This window comes from Trachypithecus francoisi, unplaced genomic scaffold, assembly GCF_009764315.1.
Source record: "Trachypithecus francoisi isolate TF-2019V2 unplaced genomic scaffold, Tfra_2.0 Lachesis_group8, whole genome shotgun sequence".
Classification (NCBI taxonomy): domain Eukaryota; kingdom Metazoa; phylum Chordata; class Mammalia; order Primates; family Cercopithecidae; genus Trachypithecus; species Trachypithecus francoisi.
The window spans coordinates 56052653-56072911 of record NW_022681473.1 but is presented as its reverse complement, the minus strand read 5'-3'; the positions used below and the strand labels follow the sequence as shown (position 1 = coordinate 56072911).

The following is a 20259-nucleotide window of genomic DNA, read 5'->3' as shown; positions in this document are numbered from 1 at the left end:
TATCTTCTTAGAATATACAGTCTCAGCCAGGCATAGTGGTTCACGTCTATAATCCCAGCAATTTGGGAGGCTGAGTCGGGAGTATCACTGTTGAAGTTGTTTAAGACCAGCCTGGGCAAGATGGTGAGAACCCATCTCTACAAAAAAAAATAATAATAATTAGTTGGGCAGCCAGGTGTGGTGGCTCATACCAATAATCCCAGCACTTTGGGAGGCCGAGGTGGGAGGATTACTTGAGCCCAGGAGGTCGAGGTTGCAGTAAACCATGATCCCACCACTGCACTTCGGCCTGGGCAACAGGGTGAGACCCTGTCTCAAAAAAACAACAATGGGTGCAGTGGCTCACACCTGTAATCCCAGCATTTTGGGAGGCCGAGGCGGGCTGATCATCTGAGGTCAGGAGTTCAAGACCAGCCTGACCAGCATGGAGAAACCCCATCTCTACTAAGAATACAAAATTAGCCAGGCATGGTGGTGCATGCCTGTAATCCCAGCTACTCAGGAAGCTGAGGCTGGAGAATCGCTTGAACCCAGGAGGCAGAGGTTGCAGTGAGCCGAGATCATGCCATTCCATTCCAGCCTGGGCAATAAGAGCAAAACTCTGTGTCAAAAAAAAAAAAAAAAACAATGAGCCAGGTGTGGTGACACATGCCTGTAGTCCCAAGTACTCAAGAGGCTAAGGTAGGAGGATCCCTTGAGCTCAGAAATTCGAGCTCAGAAACGCTGAGGAAGTAAGGTATGATTGTCCACTGTACCCCAGCCTGGGTCTGGCTTTGTTAAGCCAGACCACATCTCAAAATATGTATATATACAGAAATTTAGCTTGTATTTTAACTGCCTTGGGCTACTCTGTAATTGTTTTCTGTGTGGGTCTCATCTCTCCTGACTTCTTACTTGTTCCACCTAAAAAATGAAAACACATAACCTAAGAACTCTTTCTGTACTTCAGTAGCCTTGACTTCTGGAAGCATCCACAGATGTCTGAGATAAGCCATAAGATTTTGAGTTTTGCTGCAGCTAGTAATCTGGGCTTCAGAGCAGAGATGCCTTTATAAAATGACCCCAAGAATCTGCCCAGAATCAACCAGCCTGGTAGAGGAAGATGAAAATTAAGTTTAGTCCATATGGACTCCTAGTTTGAAACTGGCTTATCAAACTTTTTATAGCTACTTCATCTCTGGGGAGGGGTATCCTTTTCTCTTTGAAATAAGAAGTCTTATTTAAAAGTCTTAGTCGGCAAGGCGCGGTGGTTCACACCTGTAATCCCAGCCCTTTGGGAGGCTGAGGAGGGTAGATCATGAGGTCAAGATTTCGAGACCAGCCTGGGCAATGTGGTGAAACCCCGTCTCTACTAAAAATACAAAAATTAGCTGGGCGTGATGGCAGGCGCATGTAATCCAGCTACTCCGGAGGCTGAGGCACGAGAATCGCTTGAACCCAGGAGGCAGAGGTTGCAGTGAGCCAAGATCGTTCTACTGCACTCCAGCCTGGGCCACAAAACAAGACTCCGTCTCAAAAAATAATAAATAAAATAAAATAATAAAATAAATAAAAATAAAAGTCTTTGTCTTCCGAGATATGCAAATTAAAACCATGAGATACCACTTAACAGCCACTAAGATGGCTATAAACAAATAGATAAGTATTGGTAAGGATATGAACAAAGTGGAATTCTCATACACTGTTATTAGAAATGTACACTGGTGCAGCTGTTTTGGAAAACAGACTGGCAGTCAGTCTCTCAAAAGGTTAAACACAGGCCGGGCACAGGGGCTCACGCCTGTAATCTCAGCACTTTGGGAGGCTGAGTCAGGAGTATCGCTCTTCAAGTTGTTTAAGACCTGCCTGGGCAAGATGGTGAGACCTTATCTTTACAAAAACATTAAAAATTAGTCGGGCTGCCAGGTGCGGTGGTTCTTACCTGTAATCCCAGCACTTTGGGAGGCCGAGGCAGGTGAGTATCACCTGAGGTCAGGAGTTTGAGACCAGCCTGGCCAACATGGTAAAACCCCATTTCTACTAAAAATACAAAAATTGGCCGGCGTGGTGGCTCACGCCTGTAATTCCAGCACTTTGGAAGGCCAAGGCAGGTGGATCACGAGGTCAGGAGTTCAAGACCAGCCCGTTCAATATGGTGAAACCCTGCCTCTAGTACAAAATACAAAAATTAGCTGGGCATAGTGGTGCGCACCTGCAGTCCCAGCTACTTGGGAGGCTAAGGCGGGAGAATTGCTTGAACCTGGGAGGCAGAGGTTGCAGTGAGCCAAGATCGCGCCACTGCACTCCAGCCTGGGCGACAGCGTGAGACTCTGTCCTAAAAAAAAAAAAAAAATTATCCAGGCATGGTGACGGGCGCCTGTAATCCCAGCTACTTGAGAGGCTGAGGAAGGAGAATGGCCTGAACCCGGGAGACAGTGGTTGCAATAAGCCAAGATCGTCCCATTGCACTCCAGCGACACAGCAAAACCCCATCTCATTAAAAAAAAAAAAAAAAAAAAATTCAAAAAAAAATTCAAAAAAAAAAGGGTTAAACAGTTACCATATGACCCAGTAATTTCATTCCTAAGTATTCAGCAAAGAGAAATGAAAACACAGGCCCACACACAAAAAAAGAAGTGTACACAAATGTTCATAGCATTATTCATAACAATCAAAAAATGAAGGCCAGGCACGGTGGCTCACGCCTGTAATCCCAGTACTTTAGGAGGCCAAGGCGAGTGGATCACGAGATCAGGAGTTCAAGACCAGCCTGGCCAACATGGTGAAACCCCGTCTGTACTAAAAATACAAAAATTAGCTGGGCGTGGTGGCACATGCCTGTAATCCCAGCTACTCGGGAGACTGAGGCAGTAGAATTGCTTCACCCTGGGAGACGGAGGTTGCAGTGAGCCAAGATCACACCACTACACTCCAGCCTGAGCAACAAGAGTGAAATTGTGTCTCAGAAAAAAAAAAAAAAGAAAGAAAGAAAGAAAACAATCAAATGTCCTTCCACTAATGGATAAATACATAAAATGTTGTATATTCATACCATGGCACATTATTCTGGCATAAAGAGGAATGACATACCGATACATGCTACAACATAAGTGAACCTTGAAAACATTATGCTAAATGAAAGAAGCCAGTAACAAGAGACCACACATATTACTCCATGTATATGAAATGCCAAAAACAGGCAAATCTATAGAGATAGAAAGTAGATGAGTGGTTGCCTAGGGTTCAGGGTTAGAGGGTTGGGAGAAAATGAGGAGTAACTTTTCAGGGGAGAGTGATTAATACACATTTCAAAACTGATTGTAGTGTGATTGTAAAACTCTGTGAATAAATTAAAAATCACTGAATTAAATAAGTGAACTGTATGGTATATGAATTATATGTCAATAAAATTGTTTATATATGGACACACATATAAATGATAAAGCAAATGGGGCAAAATGTTAACAATCATTGAATCTGGTTAAGAGATATACTGGAGTTCTTTGTTCTATTCATGTCAATGCTTCTTTTTCTTTTTTTTTTTTTTGAGACCAAGTCACTTAGGCTGGAGTGCAGTGGTGCCATCTCGGCTCACTTCAACCTCTGCCTCCCAGTTCAAGCGATTCTCCTGTGTCAGCCTCCTGAGTAGCTGGGATTATAGGCACCCACCACCACGCCCGGCTAATTTTTGTATTTTTAGTAGAGACAGGGTTTCACCAGGTTGGCCAGGCTGGTCTCAACTTGGCCTCCCAAAGTGCTGGGATTATAGGCGTAAGCGACCATGTCTGGCCCTCAATGCTTCTTTAAATGTGAAATTGTAACAAAAGATAAAGCAATAAAGCTATGGGCCTGGGAGGTCGAGGTGGCAGTGAGTCATGATTGTGCCACTGCACTACTCCAGCCTGGGCAACAGAGACAGACTCTGTCTCAAAAAAAAAAAAAAGATATCCTTAAAGATAATCACACACAGTATTCTTTTTTTGGAGACAAAGTCTCACTTTGTCGCCCAGGCCGGAGTACAGTGGCGCCACCTCGGCTCACTGCAGCCTCTGCCTCCCAGATTCAAGCGATTCTCTTGCCTCAGCCTCCCAAGTAGCTGGGATTATAGGTGTGTGGCACCAGGCCCGGCTAACTTTTGTACCGTTAGTAGAGATGGGGTTCCACCATGTTGGCCAGGCTGATCTAAAACCTGAAATTCCTGACCTCAAGTGATCCACCCACCTCGGCCTCCCAAAGTGCTGGGATTATAAGCATGAGTCATCATACCCAGTCCACACACAGTATTCTTTCTTTTTTCTTTTTTAATTATACTTTAAGTTCTGGGGTACATGTGCAGAACATACAGTTTTGTTACATAGGTATACACGTGGCATGGTGGTTTGCTGCACCTATCAACCCGTCACCTACATTAGGTATTTCTCCTAATGTTATCCCTCCCCTAGTCCCCCACCCCCCAACAGGCCCCAGTGTGTGATGTTCCCCTCCCTATGCCCATGTGTTCTCATTGTTCAACTCCCACTTATGAGTGAGAACATGCGGTGTTTGGTTTTCTGTTCTTGTGATAGTTTGCTGAGAATGACAGTTTCCAGCTTCATCCATGTCCCTGCAAAGGACATGAACTCATCCTTTTTTATGGCTGCACAGTATTCCATGGTGTGTATATGTGCCATTTTCTTTATGTAGTCTATTACTGATGGACATTTGAGTTGGTTCCAAGTCTTACTATTGCACACACAGTATTCTTTCTTAACATGAAACAGAAACCTGGACTAGAAAAAAAACTACCGTAATGTCTGTTCCTGCCCTGCCAGACAAATTTTTTGCTTGTTCCCCCCACCTCCACCACTCATCAAAGGTCTGCAAAGCATGCAAAATATCACTCAAGTAGCAGAATGAAATGTGGCAAGGGAGACAAATATTATTCCACTTTCTCAGGGCCTCAGTTTCCTCACCTGTAAAATCAGAAGGTTATATAATTGCTAAGGATGCTTTCATGCTTAACGTTCAATAATTTTGAAGTTCAAATTTCACTGCTTGATACAGTTAAGGAGGAGGACAATCTGACTAGTCCTCTAGCTTTCCTAGACGGTCACCTTTTTCTCTTTCTTATTTTTATTTTTTATAAAAACAGGATATTAGGCTGGGCACAGTGGCTCATGCCTGTAATCCCAGGACTTTGGGAGGCTGAGGCAGGCAGATCACTTAAGGTCAGGAGTTCAAGACAACTCTGACCAACATGATGAAACCCTATCTCTACTAAAAATACAAAATTAGCCAGACAAGGTGGCACATGCCTGTAATCTCAGCTATTTGAGAGGCTGAGGCAGGAGAACTGCTTGAGCCCGGGAGGTAGAGGTTGCAGTGAGCCGAGATCGTGCCATTACACTCCAGCCTGGGAAACAAGAGCGAAACTCCATCTCAAAAAAATAAATAACAGGCCAGGCACAGTGGCTCACGCCTGTAATCTCAGCACTTTGGGAGGCTGAGGTGGGTGGATCATGAGGTCAGGAGATCGAGACCATCCAATTGAGACCATAACACGGTGAAACCCCATCTCTACCAAAAAAAAAAAAATACAAAAAAATTAGCCAGGCGTGGTGGCGGACGCCTGTAGTCCCAGCTACTTGGGAGGCTGAGGCAGGAGAATGGCGTGAACCCGGGAGGAAGAGTTTGCAGTGAGCTGAGATCGTGCCACTGCACTCCAGCCTGGGCGACAGAGTGAGACTCCATCTCAAAAAAAAAAAAAAAAAAAAAAAAAACAGGGTCTTGCTACATTGGCCAAGGTGATCTCAAACTCCTGGACCCAAGCAATCCTCCTGCCTCAGCCTCCCAGAGTGCTGGAATTACAGGGTGAGCTACTGTACCAGGACCCTCTCTCTTCTAAAGGTGACATTAAGAGACTATTTCAGGCCAGGTGAAGTGGCTCACACCTGTAATTCCAATACTCTGGGAGGCCAATGCAGGTGGGTCACCTGAGGTATGGAGTTTGAGACGAGCCTGACCAACATGGCGAAACCCTGTCTCTGGTGCACACCTGTGGTCCCAGCTACTCGGGAGGCTGAGGCTCAGAATCACTTGAACGGGAGAGGCACAGGTTGCAGTGAGCTAAGATCATGCCACTGCACTCCAGCCTGGGCAAAAAGAGCGAGACTCCGTCTCAAAAGAAAAAAAAAAAAGAGAGACTATTACAGTGTAGTCTCAATTTTTTAAGTAAGTTCATACAGGACACTGGCCAGTTTCCCATCTATCCTTATCCCTAGCCACTTCTCTTTAATTCCTGGCAAGAGCCTCTGCACAGAGCCTGGGAAAATTGGAGTACCAGATGAAAGAACCTAGGATACTTATATCTCAATGCTAGGTGCAGATCAGTTCAGAGGAACTTACAGATTCCAAGGTAAGAAATAGGTCACAAGCATTCAGGAACCTTAATTCTTAAGCAGAGACAAGGAAAATAAACTCATGAACCCCATTTCACAGTAAAGACTTCTCCTGGGGTCGGTGACCATAAGAAACAAAGAAAAAGAAGATTCACCAGGACATTCGCCCATCAGAGGTAGAAAAATAAACTGAACACTACCATCTGCCTCTCCACTTAGGATGTGCCAAAAATAATGGAAAACATAAATCAGAAGCAATTCTTCCAGATTTGCTTACCTAACTGACAAGTTCAAAAAGCCAACAAGAAGATGCCATATCCTCAAGGTGGCTAAATTTGTGCTTTGCTCACAGATGACCTTCTTCTTCTTCCAGCCCAAAGAGCTTCCTCAACCAGAAAACAAAATTAATTTTCACACCCTCCTCAATTCTTTGCACAAAAAACAACTCTACATTACTTGCCTACATGCTGAGTCTGCAAGAAAGGGAAAGAGGTGACAGGAAGAGATTCCTATAAAATCCAATTATCTCAATCTATAATAAACACAGCAAGCTCTATGCTTATTTGGAGTTTTTTATTTTTATTTTTCTTCAGGTGCATTTGTTTATTTGAGACAGGGTCTCACTCTGTCGCTCAGGCTGGAGTGCAGTGTCACAATCTCAGTTCACTGCAACCTCTGCCTCTTAGGCTCAAGTGACCTTCTCACCTGAGCTTCCTGAGCAGCTGGGACCACAGGCACACGCCACCACACCCAGCTAATTTTTGTATTTCTGTAGAGACAGGGTCTTGCCGTGCTGCCCAGGCTGGTCTCAAACTCCTGGGCTCAAGCAATTCACCCACCTCAGCCTCCCGAAGTACTGGGATTACAGGTATGAGCTACTGTGCCCAGCCTCCATGTTTATTTGTTGCAGACAGAGAGGAATGAATCTTAACCTTTCTCCACAAAACAAGAAGGAACACTGAGCATCTTTGATTTGCTTATTCTGGGCTCACTTTTTAAGAATGTAGATGCTACCTGAGCTATGTAAGTTAATTGTGTGGAGTGTACCTTCTTAGAGACTCCTCAATACCTTCTTGGAGAACCTGGGTGCAAATTACAATTTCCTGTAGTTTCACTGAGTACAATATCATCAGTTTGGGAGCTACAAGGCAGGCTGAAGAGAGAAAATGCACCCTGGAGAGTCTCAGGAAGAACCTGCTATTTGTATTCTGTTTTGTTTTATTCAAAGATTCCCTCTGGGAGTGGTGGTTCATGCCTGTAATCCTAGCATTTCGGGAGGCCGAGGTGGGCAGATCACTTGGTCAGGAATTCGAGACCAGCCTGGCCAACATGGTGAAACCCCATCTCTACTAAAGATACAAAAATTAGCTGGACGTGGTGGCGCGCGCAGCTCACAATCCCAGCTACTTGGGAAGCTAAGGCAGAAGAATTGCTTGAACCTGGGAGACGGAGGTTTCAGTGAGCCAATATTGCAGTACTACACTCCAGCCAGGGCAACAGAGTGAGATGTGTCTCAAAAAAAAAAGATTCCCCCTCTGGATAGTTCAGATTCCCCTATCAACCCACCAGAAATGAAATGAAGGGGGGAAAAAAATCCTTTCAACATTGCATACTCTAACAAAGGCCACCTATTGGAAATGTGGTCTCGGCATTCCACTACTGCAACCACATTTAAAAAAAAAAAACAGAAAATACCCTTCTTTACACATTTTATACAACTCATCCCCCTTTCTTTATTATCCCAATAAACTTTCACAGGGACATAATTTTAGCTTGCCAGAAAGCCAGATAATTAACACATATTCATTAAAAGAGAGTAACATTTCTCTTTTAATGAAATGTTGACAGTTTTTAAACATTTTTGAAGGTCTACTTGATGAGATTATTTTTATTTACATTCTTTTTTTATAGATGAGGACCCTGACAGGGTTATCTCTAACTTGCTCCCCATCACAGAGATAGTCAATAGCAGGGCAGGAATGTTACCCCAAACTCATGCTCTTGCTAACAGTTAACTTCCCAGCTTCATTCTTATGCTCTATCATTCGCAAAACATTCTATCTTCTCAAACCAAGTGTTCATACAATTTGACACCCAAAAGCACAGCACTAAAAAAAAAAGTTTATTCCACCGCCTTAAAGTTTCTTTTATTGAGAAGAATTATGTTGTTTTTAATATTTCTCAACATGTTGGTGTTTTCTAAAGACCTCCAGCCAGGCCAATGAGATGCAGTTTAATGTCATGAGAAGAGCACTGGACCAAGCAATTAACTAGTCTATGCAGGTCCCACTGTCCTTCCTAGGCCTCATTTTCCTCTCTGAGGTCCCTTCCAACACCAATACCTTGAACCGAATTCCAAAAGTTACATCAAAGTCACATACTTACCACGTAGGAAAAAGATGAAAAACGTCTGTACTATAAGAATTTGAAGACCTTAAAAGATGAACTTGAACAATTATTATGTACCCATCAAAATTAAAATTTATTTATTTATTTATTTATTTATTTATTTATTTTTTGAGACGGAGTCTTGCTCTGTCTCCCAGGCTAGAGTGCAGTGGCACAAGCTCACTGCGAGCTCCGCCTCCCGAGTTCACGCCATTCTGCTGCCTCAGCCCCCCCCCCAAAGTAGCTGAGACTACAGGCGTCCGCACCATGGCCGGCTAATTTTTTGTATTTTTAGTGGAGACGGGGTTTCACCGTGTTAGCCAGGGTAGTCGCAATCTCCTGACCTCGTGATCTGCCCACCTCGGCCTCCCAAAGTGCTGGGATTACAGATGTGAGCCACTGCGCCCGGCCTAAAATTAAATTTTTTTTAAAGTAAATTAGAAACAAGAAAACTACCCCAACAAAAAGCCTAATATTAATTATATTACTGTTTCATATTTTCTCTACCTGCTATTGAGGAAATAGCGTATTTTTTTCTAACATTGTTAAAGCATGACTTTATCACGCTTTTTTCTTTTTTTTTCTTTTTTCCCAGAGTCTCGTTCTATCACCCAGACTGGAGTATAGTGGCGCAATCACCCAGACTGGAGTGTAGTGGCCCAATCTCAGCTCACTGCAACCTCCGCCTCCTGGGTTAAAGCGATCCTCCTACCTCACCCTCCCGAGTAGCTGGGATTACAGGCACACGCCACGACGCCCAGATAATTTTTGTATTTTTAGTAGAGACACGGGTTTCACCATGTTGGTCAAATTGGTCTCGAACTCCTGACCTCAGGTGATCCGCCCCCCCTCGGCCTCCCAAAGTGCTGGGATTACCCGTCAGCTGCCGGGTGGTGAGCCACTGCGCCCCGCCTAATTTTTTTTCATAAGAAACACTGGACTTTTTCTGGTGACCAAAAACAAAACTGTCTTGTCATCGTTGAAGCAAAGCAAGATTAGTCAACAGGATAATCACTTTCGAGAGAGAAACCTTAGAGATAGAAAAGTGAAAAGGGGTTTCCCTCATCAGGATCACATAACCTTAAAGTACAACTCGACAAACTTCCACCCACTTGAAACCCACTAACTGTAAACTCCAGACAAAAACTTATTTTCAAAACTGTTACAATTCAAAGATTCCAATGACAGTGCAGTGGAAAAGTCACGGGGACTGTAATTTTCACGCCTTCTGCAATAAGTGCCAAATCTAGTCAGGGCCCCATCTTTGACTCCCCTCATCACTTTCCCTTTGAAAGATGACTTGAGACGCATCACAACACACCAAGCCTCTCCAACTAGAATGCTGCTACCCTTTTATTCACAAACGCCTTTGGCCTCATAAAGGACATAAATTACTTTTCAAAAAAGGCATGGCCCCGGGATACAAGCCCTTTCCAGGGCTAAGGGAGTTCCCACTCTTCTTGGTGCCGCCCAAGTTCACTTTATTACTTCATGTCCCATCCAGACGTGCAGAGCTGTAATCTGTAGGAAAACTCAGGGGGCCCAGCTGAGGGCTGGGTTATAACGGTTTTGAGGAACTGGTATCACAGGCTTCTTGGGAAGTGGCCAGATAAACTCACCAAGTTTTTGTTTTCCTTTTTTTAAAAGTCTGGGTGGAACTTACTTTCACTAGGACGTGGGACGCCTTCCCTCTCTAATGGGTGCTGGAGGACAAGCTTTCCTTTATTTTAAACGAAGTCACTCAACCTACACCAAACTGAGAACACACAACCCTCCCTCTTTCTGGTCGCCGAAGACGTGGCCACGGCGCAGCGGGCCGTAGGTTTGGACCCCTTATGGCTCAGGGCCCCTCATCCGTTTACCCCCTCCAGCCCAACGCCCCCTTCGCCCGCGCCCGCCCTGGTCCTCCCGGCCGACACTCGCCCAGCTCCCGGGACAAAGCGGGGCTAAAGGGAGGTTTCTTCCTGGGTCCCTGACCACAGCGGGCGCGGGAAAGCGGCCCCGGGCTCTGCGCGCACTCACCCGACAGCTCGTCCGGCTCCAGCCCGGTCTCGGTGTCCAGTCCGCAGATGACAAAGTAGTCGGCGAAGCGACTGGGCGCCGAGCCCCCTCCGCCGCCGCCGCAGCTCATGGCGCCGGGGCCGAGACGGGCCGGGCCGTGCGGAGCTGCACGGAGCCCCCGCAACCCGGGCGCCCGCCCCCCGCCCTCAGGCCGCCCCTCCCGCAGCCGCCGCCGCCGCCGCTACCGCGGCTCGGGCCGCCGCCCCCAGCCCTGGCCCGGTCCCCTCGGCCGCCGCGGCTGCCGTGACGGGGCGGGGGGGCACCGGGCCGCCCCGCGCCGCATCCTGGACGCCTTCCCCTCCGCGCCGCCGCCTCTGCAGCTAGCCAAGAGCGCCGCGGCCCGAGCGAGCCTGGAGAAGGGCGGAAAGCGCGGGGACAGCCCCCACCTCGACCCTCCTGCCGCCGCGCCTGCGCAGGCGCCCTCCGGGAGGGGGTGGACTCCTGGCGGAAAGGATGACGTGATGCTCTTCGCAGCCGGCTGGCCACAGCTTCCCGGACGGTCGCCGCAGCGCAGCTGGCGACTGCTTGGTCGCCCGCAACTGCCACCCCCCCCGGGATTGAGACTCCTTTAGGGAGGGCTCAGGAGGTGCGAGAAGAGTGGGCGAAGCCTGCAGAACCGGGCACTTGGCCCATGCTCTGCCCCCAACCACCCACCCAGCCACCAGAGGTTCAGATATCTTAGCGCGGCCTTGCCATGAGGATGGGGTCTCACGGCTGAGCTCGGAAGCTCATCCAATCCTATCTTCAGCGTGTCAGCCTAGACCCCTGACAGGGCCTTCTCCCTGTCCTCTCTTTTGGCAGGGGCGGATCAGCCGGTTTTATATTTACCCTTATTTTCCAGACGGGGAAACTGAGTCTCAGAAAGAAGCAAGGACTTATCCAAGGCAAGGTTACACTGAATGTAAGAGACAAAGCCTGGTTTAGAATCCTGGGCTTGTGGTCAGCATCCCATTCCTCGCCGCTCCCACCTCCCAGCCTGCCCTTTTCCCACGCTCTCTCCTTTTTTCTCTGGAAGCCTCTTGAGGCGACTGCCATTTGGGAGCTCCCCTTTCTCTTCACTCTGTGAAAACTCTCAGATCCACCCCTAAACCTGTTTTCCTGTAAGAAGATGGGGAGAAGACGGAGGGGAACTCAAGTATTGGTCCTTGTCCTAGGACCCTCCGATTTCCTTTCCCATAGAAGCTAGGCAGATGTGTCTTTGTTGGAAACTGGAGATCAGAGGCCAGAAAGGCAACACAAGTATAGTGGTTACTAGGATGGGCTCTAGAAAAAAATGCTCGGGTTTCAATCCTGACGATCATTCGATCATTTACTTTTGACCTTGAACAAGTTAATCTCTAAGTGCCAGGCGTCATGGGTTTTGAGACAATTACATAAGATAAATGCAAGTACAGGTAAAGCAATGAGAATACTGCCTGGAACATGGAAATCACTCGGTAAATATTACAGATTTTTTTTTTTTTTAGATGGAGTTCTCTCTTGTTACCCAGGCTGGGGTGCAATGGCACGATCTTGGCTCACTGCACCTCTGCCTCCCAGGTTCAAGCGATTCTCGGGCCTCAGCCACCCAAGTAGCTAGGATTACAGGTGTGCAACACCACGCCCGGCTAATTTTTTGTATTCAGTAGAGACGGGGTTTCACCGTGTTGGTCAGGCTGGTCTCAAACTCCTGACCTCAGGTGAGATTCCATTAAAAAAAAAAAACAAAAAAAAAAAGTTACAGAGCACAGAAGGAGGACATCTCTCCAGATTGGGGAATGGTCAGGGAAGGTTTCCAGAAGGAGGTATGTACTCTGACCTGAGTTCCAGAAGATCAACAGAAAGTTTCTCAGGTAAAAAGGGTCAAGGAAACTAAGTATGTGTAACAACAGGGAGCAACAGATAAAACGGTATGTTCAGGCACCAACAAGTAATTCATTAACATTAAGATGGGAGATGGAGAGTTTAAAGGGAATGAAACCAGGGGAGGAAGAAGGAGAACAGAGAAAGGAATAATGGATTCAAATACCAGGCTAAAGAATTTATCCTTGGCCAGGTGTAGTGGCTCACACTCACACTGGTAATCCCAACATTTTGGGCACCAGAGGCAGGAGGACTGCTTGAACCCAAGAGTTTCAGACTAGCCTGGAGAATGTAATGTGACCCCTGTCATAAATAAATAAATAAATAAACAAATAAATAAAATTTTTAAAAAATAATTTATCCTGTAAGGTACATGAGTTGAGGATGAGTGAGGTAAAGTAAAGGAATTCAAGCCAAGGAGTGACAACATCTGACCCAAATCTGAGAATGATCACTCTAGGGGTGATGTGGAAAAAGAAATTTGAGAAAGGAATAAATGTCCTCAACTGAAAAGTCCAGAAACTTTTTATCCAAGGTGTCCAGGGTGATCTGGTGCTAGACGACCTCTCATATTAACTCAACTCATAAAACACAAGTTAAAAACAAATGCATAACTGTATTAATTTGCCCTGGGAAATGTAACTGCTGAGAAGCCCAGACTACTCAACTGTAAAGTGATCTCCTTCCCAGTAGGAAATAAGTTTGGCAGAGTGGTTGCTTCTTAGAGAATAAGAAAATATAGGAAGGGATGCTCTTAAGATTTTTTCCTTTTTTTTCTTTTTTCTTTTTTTTTTTTTTGTCACCCAGGCTAGAGTGCAGTGGCTCCATCTCGGCTCACTGCAACCTCCGTCTCCCAGGTTCAAACAATTCTTCTGCCTCAGCCTCCCAAGTAGCTGGGTCTACAGGCTCATACACCATGCCTGGCTAATTTTTTTTTTTTTTTTTTTTTTTTTTTTTGTATTTTTGTTTGCTTTTTGAGATAGAGTCTCAGGCTAGAGTGCCATGGCAATCTCTGCTCACTGCAAGGTCCTCCTGCAGGGTTCACACCATTCTCCTGCCTCAGCCTCCTGAGTAGCAGGGACTACAGGTGCCTGCCACCACGCCAGGCTAATTTTGTTGTATTTTTAGTAGAGATGGGGTTTCACCCCGTTAGCCAGGATGGTCTCAATCTCTTGACCTTGTGATCCGCCTGCCTCGGCCTGCCAAAGTGCTGAGATTACAGGCGTGAACCACCGCTCCAGGCCAAGATTTAATGTTGTTTTGTTTGTTTGAGGCAGAGTCTCGCTCTGTCACCCAGGCTGGAGAGCAGCGGCACAACCTCAGCTCACTGCAACCTCTGCCTCCCAAGTTCAAGCTATTTCCTGCCTCAGCCTCCCGAGTAGCTGGAACTACAGGCGTGCGCCACCATACCCAGCTAATTTTTGTATTTTTAGTAGAGACGGGGTTTCACCATGTTGTCCAGGCTGGTCTCGAACTCCTGACCTCAGGTGATCTGCCCACCTCAACTTCCCAAAGTGCTGGGATTACAGGTGTGAAGATTTAATGTTTAAATCCCCATTCCCATTCTTACTAGCTGTGTAAACTGGGGCACATCAGTTAAACACTGAAATGAGAAGAGTCATTCTGACCCCTCATAGAATTGCATTGAAGATTCATAAATTAACAGAAAAAAGGAATTTTTAAAATCTGGGACATAATATACTTTTAATAAGTTGCAATCTGGGACACCCATTTTAGCATGAGGAACATGAGAGAGCAAGTGGACATCTGAGGGAACATAACCCCAGGAGAGGGTGTGCGGCAGAGTGTGCCTCGAGTGTTCATAGAGCAATAAGGAAGCCAAGGTGGCTGCAGAGGGTTAGGGTGGGGAGGAGTGGTGGAAGATGGTAGAAGGTGTGGTGGAGTTGGCTTGCAATTCAAAAACATCAATTTTCTCCTCCATAGTGTGTGGACCCGCCTCCTCAGGGACACTGCCCAGCCCTACTTGCATCCAGATGTGGCCATGTGACTAGTTCTCAACAATAGAATGTGTTAGGACTTTATGTATGCCATTGCTAGATCAGGGCACTTAAGAAGCAGATTAGACTTCTCCCTTCTTTCTATTTTTGCCTTCCACCAGCTAGAATTAGAAGATTCTGAGGCTCTAAGTAATGGCAAAGCACATGGAGGAAAGGCTCCAGCTGACCAAGAATACCCACACAGGACTGTTCTGTGAACAAAAAATAAACTTCAGTTGTGTGAAGCCACTGGTACTGTGGGGTTTATTTGTTACAACAGCTAGTATTAACCATCACCAAAGTAGATGTCGGGGTAGGAGGATAAATCATGGAGAGCCTTGTAGGCACACTATAAAGATTTTGCCATTGTCTGAATAAAATGAGAAATCACCAGAGAGTTTTGAGCGAAGGAGTGACACAACCTGACAGCTTAAAAAGAAACACATAGTACTGTTTTAAGCACTTTACATATATTAACTCTAACTGGAATTTACCCCTGGACTCTAGCTTTATATACCCAACTGACTTCTTATAATCTTTTTTTAATTATAATTTTTTTTTTTTTTGAGACGGAGTCTTGCTCTGTCGCCCAGGCTGGAGTGCAGTGGCGCAATCTTGGCTCACTGCAAGCTCCACCTCCTGGGTTCACATCATTCTCCTGCCACAGCCTCCTGAGTAGCTGGGACTACAGGCACCCACCACCAAGCCCAGCTAATTTTGTTTTGTATTTTTAGTAGAGACAGGGTTTCACCATGTTAATCAGGATGGTCTCAATCTCCTAACCTCGTGACCCACCTACCTCGGCCTCCCAAAATGCTGGGATTACAGGCGTGAGCCACTGCACCTGGCTATTTAACTATAATCTTTTTTTAAATTAAGATGGGGTTTAACCATGTTGCCCAGGCTGGTCTGGAACCCCTAGGCTCAAGGGATCCTCCCACCTCAGCATCCTAAAGTGCTGGGATTACAGGTGTGGGCCACTGCGCCCTGCCTCAATGAATGTTTTGAAAACGTCAGTTTGAAGAGACAGGAGACTACTTGCCTTTTTATTACTCCCTCCAGCCTTGCTTCTGCCTTGGAGGAAGGCACGAATAGCAGAGCTATATCTTGCAAGTCTATACCTTGCAAAAGCAACATCAAACTAGAGAGAAGGGAGGATATGATCACGACAGATCAGTCTAAGAGTGGAGGGAATGGGCCGGGCGCGGTGGCTCAAGCCTGTAATCCCAGCACTTTGGGAGGCCGAGACGGGCGGATCACGAGGTCAGGAGATCGAGACCATCTCTGGCTAACACGGTGAAACCCCGTCTCTACTAAAAAATACAAAAAGCTAGCCGGGCGAGGTGGCGGCGCCTGTAGTCCCAGCTACTCGGGAGGCTGAGGCAGGAGAATGGCGTGAACCCGGGAGGTGGAGCTTGCAGTGAGCTGAGATCTGGCCACTGCACTCCAGCCTGGGTGACAGAGCGAGACTCCGTCTCAAAAAAAAAAAAAAAAAAAAAAAAGAGTGGAGGGAATGAATCCTTAGGAAAGGTCCACACAGATCCACTCACAGAGCCAAACCCTGTTTTGAAAACCAGAATGAGGTATTGACATATATCTTGGATCAAATATATATAACTACAAATATACATAATTTGCTGTCTGTAACAGCAAAAACTGTTAGAATTGCTGTTTGTAACAGCAAAAACTGAAAAGAGAGCTGGGCGCAGTGGCTCACACCTGTAATTCCAGCACTTGGGAGGTTGAGGCCGGCAGATCATCAGGTCAGGAGTTTGAGACCAGCCTGGCCAACAGGGTGAAACCCTGCCTCTACTAAAAATACAAAAATTAGCTGGGCATCGTAGCTTGCACCTGTAATACCAGCTACTCAGGAGGCTGAGGCAGGAAAATCACTCACCCCCCGGGTGGCAGAGGTTGCAGTGGGCCGAGATCGTGCTACTGCACTCCAGCCTGGGAGATAGAGCAAGACTCCGTCTTAGGGGAAAAACAAAACAAAACAAAACAAAAAAACTGAAAACAATATAAATACCTAGCTATAGGAGACAGATTAAAGAAACTATAGTTTCTGCCAACACTGGAATACTATGCAGCTATAAAACAAAACAAGAGAAAGAAAAAAAAAATAAGGAAAAACTGTGTAATATGTTATCAAATGTATAAAAAAGAGAAAATAAAAGAATTATGTATTTTTATGTATATGCATAAAATTAGCCAGGCGTGATGGCCGGCACCTGTAATTCCAGCTACTTAGGAGGCTGAGGCAGGAGAATCGCTTGAACCCAGGAGGCAGAGGTTGCACAGAGCTGAGATTACGCCATTGCACTCCAGCCTGGGTGAGAGCAAAACTGTCTCAAAATTAAAAAATCTGAAAAAAAAAATTGATTGCTTCTAGGGAAGGAAACTGAATGGCTGAGATCAGGAATAGAATGGAAATGTTTCACTGTACATTGTTTCATACTTTTTGAGTTTTGAACCATAAGAATGTATTACCTATTTGTATTAATCAGGGTTCTCCGGAGAAACAGAACCAACAGGATATATATAGATATAGAAAAAGAGATTTCTTTTGAGAGATTGGCTCATATGATGACGAAGACTGAGAAAGAAGTTCCACAATCTGCTATCTATAAACTGGAGGCTCACGAAAGCCAGTGGTGTAATTCAATCTGAGTCTGGAGGCCCAAGAATCAGATGTCCAAGGGCAGGAGATGAAGAATGTCCCAGCTCAAGAAGAGAGAGCAGGCCAGGCATGGTGGCTCATGCCTTTAATCCCAGCACTTTGGGAGGCCAAAGGGGGTGGATCACTTGAAGTCAGGAGTTCTAGACCAGCATGGCCAACATGGTGAAACCCCATCTCTACTAAAAATACAATAATAGCCAGGAGTGACAGCATGCACTTGTAATTCCAGCTACTCAGGAGGCTGAGGCATGAGAATTGCTTGAACCTGGGAAGTGGAGGTTGCAGCGAGCCTAGATTATACCACTGCACTCCAGCCTGGATGACTGAGTGAGACTCTGTCTCAAAAAAAAAAAAAAAAAAGAGAGAGAGAGAACAAATTATCCCTTCCTCTGCCTTTTTGATGAATTCAGGACCTCAGTGGACTAGATGATGCCCACCTACATTGGTGAGGGCGATCTCAGTCTACCGATTCAGATGCTAACCTCTTCTGGAAATGCTTTATAGACACACCCAGAAATAATGTTTTACTAGCTACCTAGGCATCCGTTAGCCCAGTCACGTTGACACATAAAATTAACCATCACACTATTAAAAAATATGTAATAGACCGGGTGCGGTGGCTCATGCCTATAATTCTGGCACTTTGGGTGGCCGAGGTGGGCGGATCCCCTGAGGTCAGGAGTTTGAGACCAACCTGACCACCAAGGTGAAACGCCGTCTCTACTAAAAATACAAAAATTAGCAGGGTATGATGGTGCGTGCCTGTAGTCCCAGTTACTCGGGAGGCTGAGGCACGAGAATTGCTTGAACCCAGGAGGCAGAGGTTGTGGTGAGCTGAGATCAAGCCATTGCACTCCAGCCTAGGCCACAGAGCAAGACTCCATCTGGAAAAAAAACAAAAACATAATATTAAAACAACTAAGAAATACCTTTTACTGTGAAGTGAGCAAAGCCTTGTGAATCCTTCCGGAGACAGCCTATATCTATGCTAGTATGGGTCAGCTCGGCTCTACCCAGGCATAACCTGTCTACTCTCCAGCTCAGTATAGCATTCAAGAACACATCAGTAGGCCGGGCGCGGTGGCTCAAGCCTGTAATCCCAGCACTTTGGGAGGCCGAGACGGGCGGATCACGAGGTCAAGAGATCGAGACCATCCTGGCTAACACAGTGAAACCCCGTCTCTACTAAAAATACAAAAAAAAAACTAGCTGGGCGAGGTGGCGGGCGCCTGTAGTCCCAGCTACTCGGGAGGCTGAGGCAGGAGAATGGCGTAAACCCGGGAGGCGGAGCTTGCAGTGAGCTGAGATCCGGCCACTGCACTCCAGTCCGGGCGACAGAGCGAGACTCTGCCTCAAAAAAAAAAAAAAAAAATACAATCGAAACAAATTCCACGTATCGTATAGAAAAATGTAAGCTTCACAAATATGGGCTTTCTTAAGACTAGAAACACCAATACATCTAAGGAAGTAGTGACGCACTCAGCTACCTCTGACGCATCTTTACAAAATAAGTCATATATGCCTCACTTCCCCATACCCTGTGTCGCACTAGTCTCCAACACCTTGCCTGTAACCAGCATCAGGATCCTCATGTCTCTCAAACACAAGCTTCCTAAATCAGTTGAAAATTAGACATTACCCTTCATCTATCCTAACCCACAGCAACAAAGAAGCCACAAAGAATAGTCAACCTCAGGCTTACTCTGATACCCCATGGTGAGGAAGTATGAAGTTGAAGCAACAGGAGGAGCAAATTACTGATAACATCCCCAAGTGATGCAAGATGCAACTTTCCCAGATGTGTGAGTTTGTGTATTTCTGTTTGAGCTTTTTTTTTTTTCTTTTTCTTTTTCTTGAAATGTAGTCTCTCTTTGTCGTCCAGGCTGAATTGCAGTGGTGCTATCTCGGCTCACTGCAACCTCTGCCTCCTGGGTTCAAGCGGTTCTCCTGCCTCAGCCTCCAGAGTAGATGGGATTATACAGGTGTGCGCCACCACACCCGGGTAATTTTTGTATTTAATTAGGGACAAGGGTCTCAGTATGTTGTCCAAGCTGGTCTGGAACGCCTTAGCTCAGGCATTCCACCTACTCGTCCTCCCAAACTGCTGGGATTACAGGCATGAGCCACCATGCCCAGCCTGTTTGAGCTTATTCTATGTGAGTAAGCATTTGTGCATAGTGGTGATCATGTATGTATATTATGTGCTTATATATATTAGATGTACGTGTGTTTTCATGTGTAAATAATTGTATGTGTGTACTTTATATGAGTGTGTGGGCCATGTGCGGTGGCTCATGCCTGTAATTCCAGCACTTGGGGAGGCCGAGGCAGGTGGATCACCAGAGATTAGGAGTTCAAGACCAGCCTAGGCAACATGGTGAAACCCCGTCTCTACCAAAAATACCAAAATTAGCCGGGTGTTGTGGCATGTGCCTGTAGTCCCTGCTACTTGGGAGACTGAGGCAGGAGAATCCCTCGAACCCAGGAGGCGGAGGTTGCAGTATGCCAAGATCATGCCACTGCACTGCAGCCTGGGAGACAAGAGCAAAACTCCATCAAAAAAAAAAAAAAAGAAGAAGAAGAAGGAAGGAAGGGAGGGAGGGAGGGAGAGAAGGAAGAAAGGAAGGAAATGAAGGAAAGAAGGAAGGAAGGAAGGAAGGAAGGAAGGGAGGGAGGGAGGGAGGGAGGGAGGGAAAGAAAGAAAGAAGAGTGTGTGTGGAGGCTGAGACAGGGTAGGGTGGCTGGACCAAGGAAGCAGAAGAGTCACTTTGGCTCCCCTACAAGCCCAGGAGTGACTCCAGTGCTCCCCTCAGCCTTTTCCCCCTTCTCCCTGGGTCCCCCTAGGTTGAGAGTATTTTTAGAGTATGGGTGGATGACTTTATCTGCTGCACCCACCCTTCTCCCTTACACTGTGAACACAGTGGCCTCCTTATTC

At 46.2% G+C, this 20259-nt stretch overlaps 1 protein-coding gene across 5 annotated transcripts in view; it reads right to left on the bottom strand.

The window, feature by feature from the left end:
• DENND5A (DENN domain containing 5A) overlaps nt 1-11207 on the bottom strand; it is a 125577-nt gene extending 114370 nt beyond the window's left edge. The window contains exon 1 of one of the 5 annotated variants that reach the window (XR_004436191.1): nt 10767-11205. Coding sequence is in view for 3 of the 5 variants with exons in the window: in XM_033207624.1 (XP_033063515.1) it covers nt 10767-10875 (109 nt within the window). In the remaining 2 variants the exon portion in view is untranslated. Of the gene's footprint in view, nt 1-10766 lie in introns of all 5 variants that reach the window. The other 4 variants (XR_004436190.1, XM_033207624.1, XM_033207623.1 and 1 more) reach the window with 4 other exon arrangements.
• Nucleotides 11208-20259: the final 9052 nt, after the last annotated feature.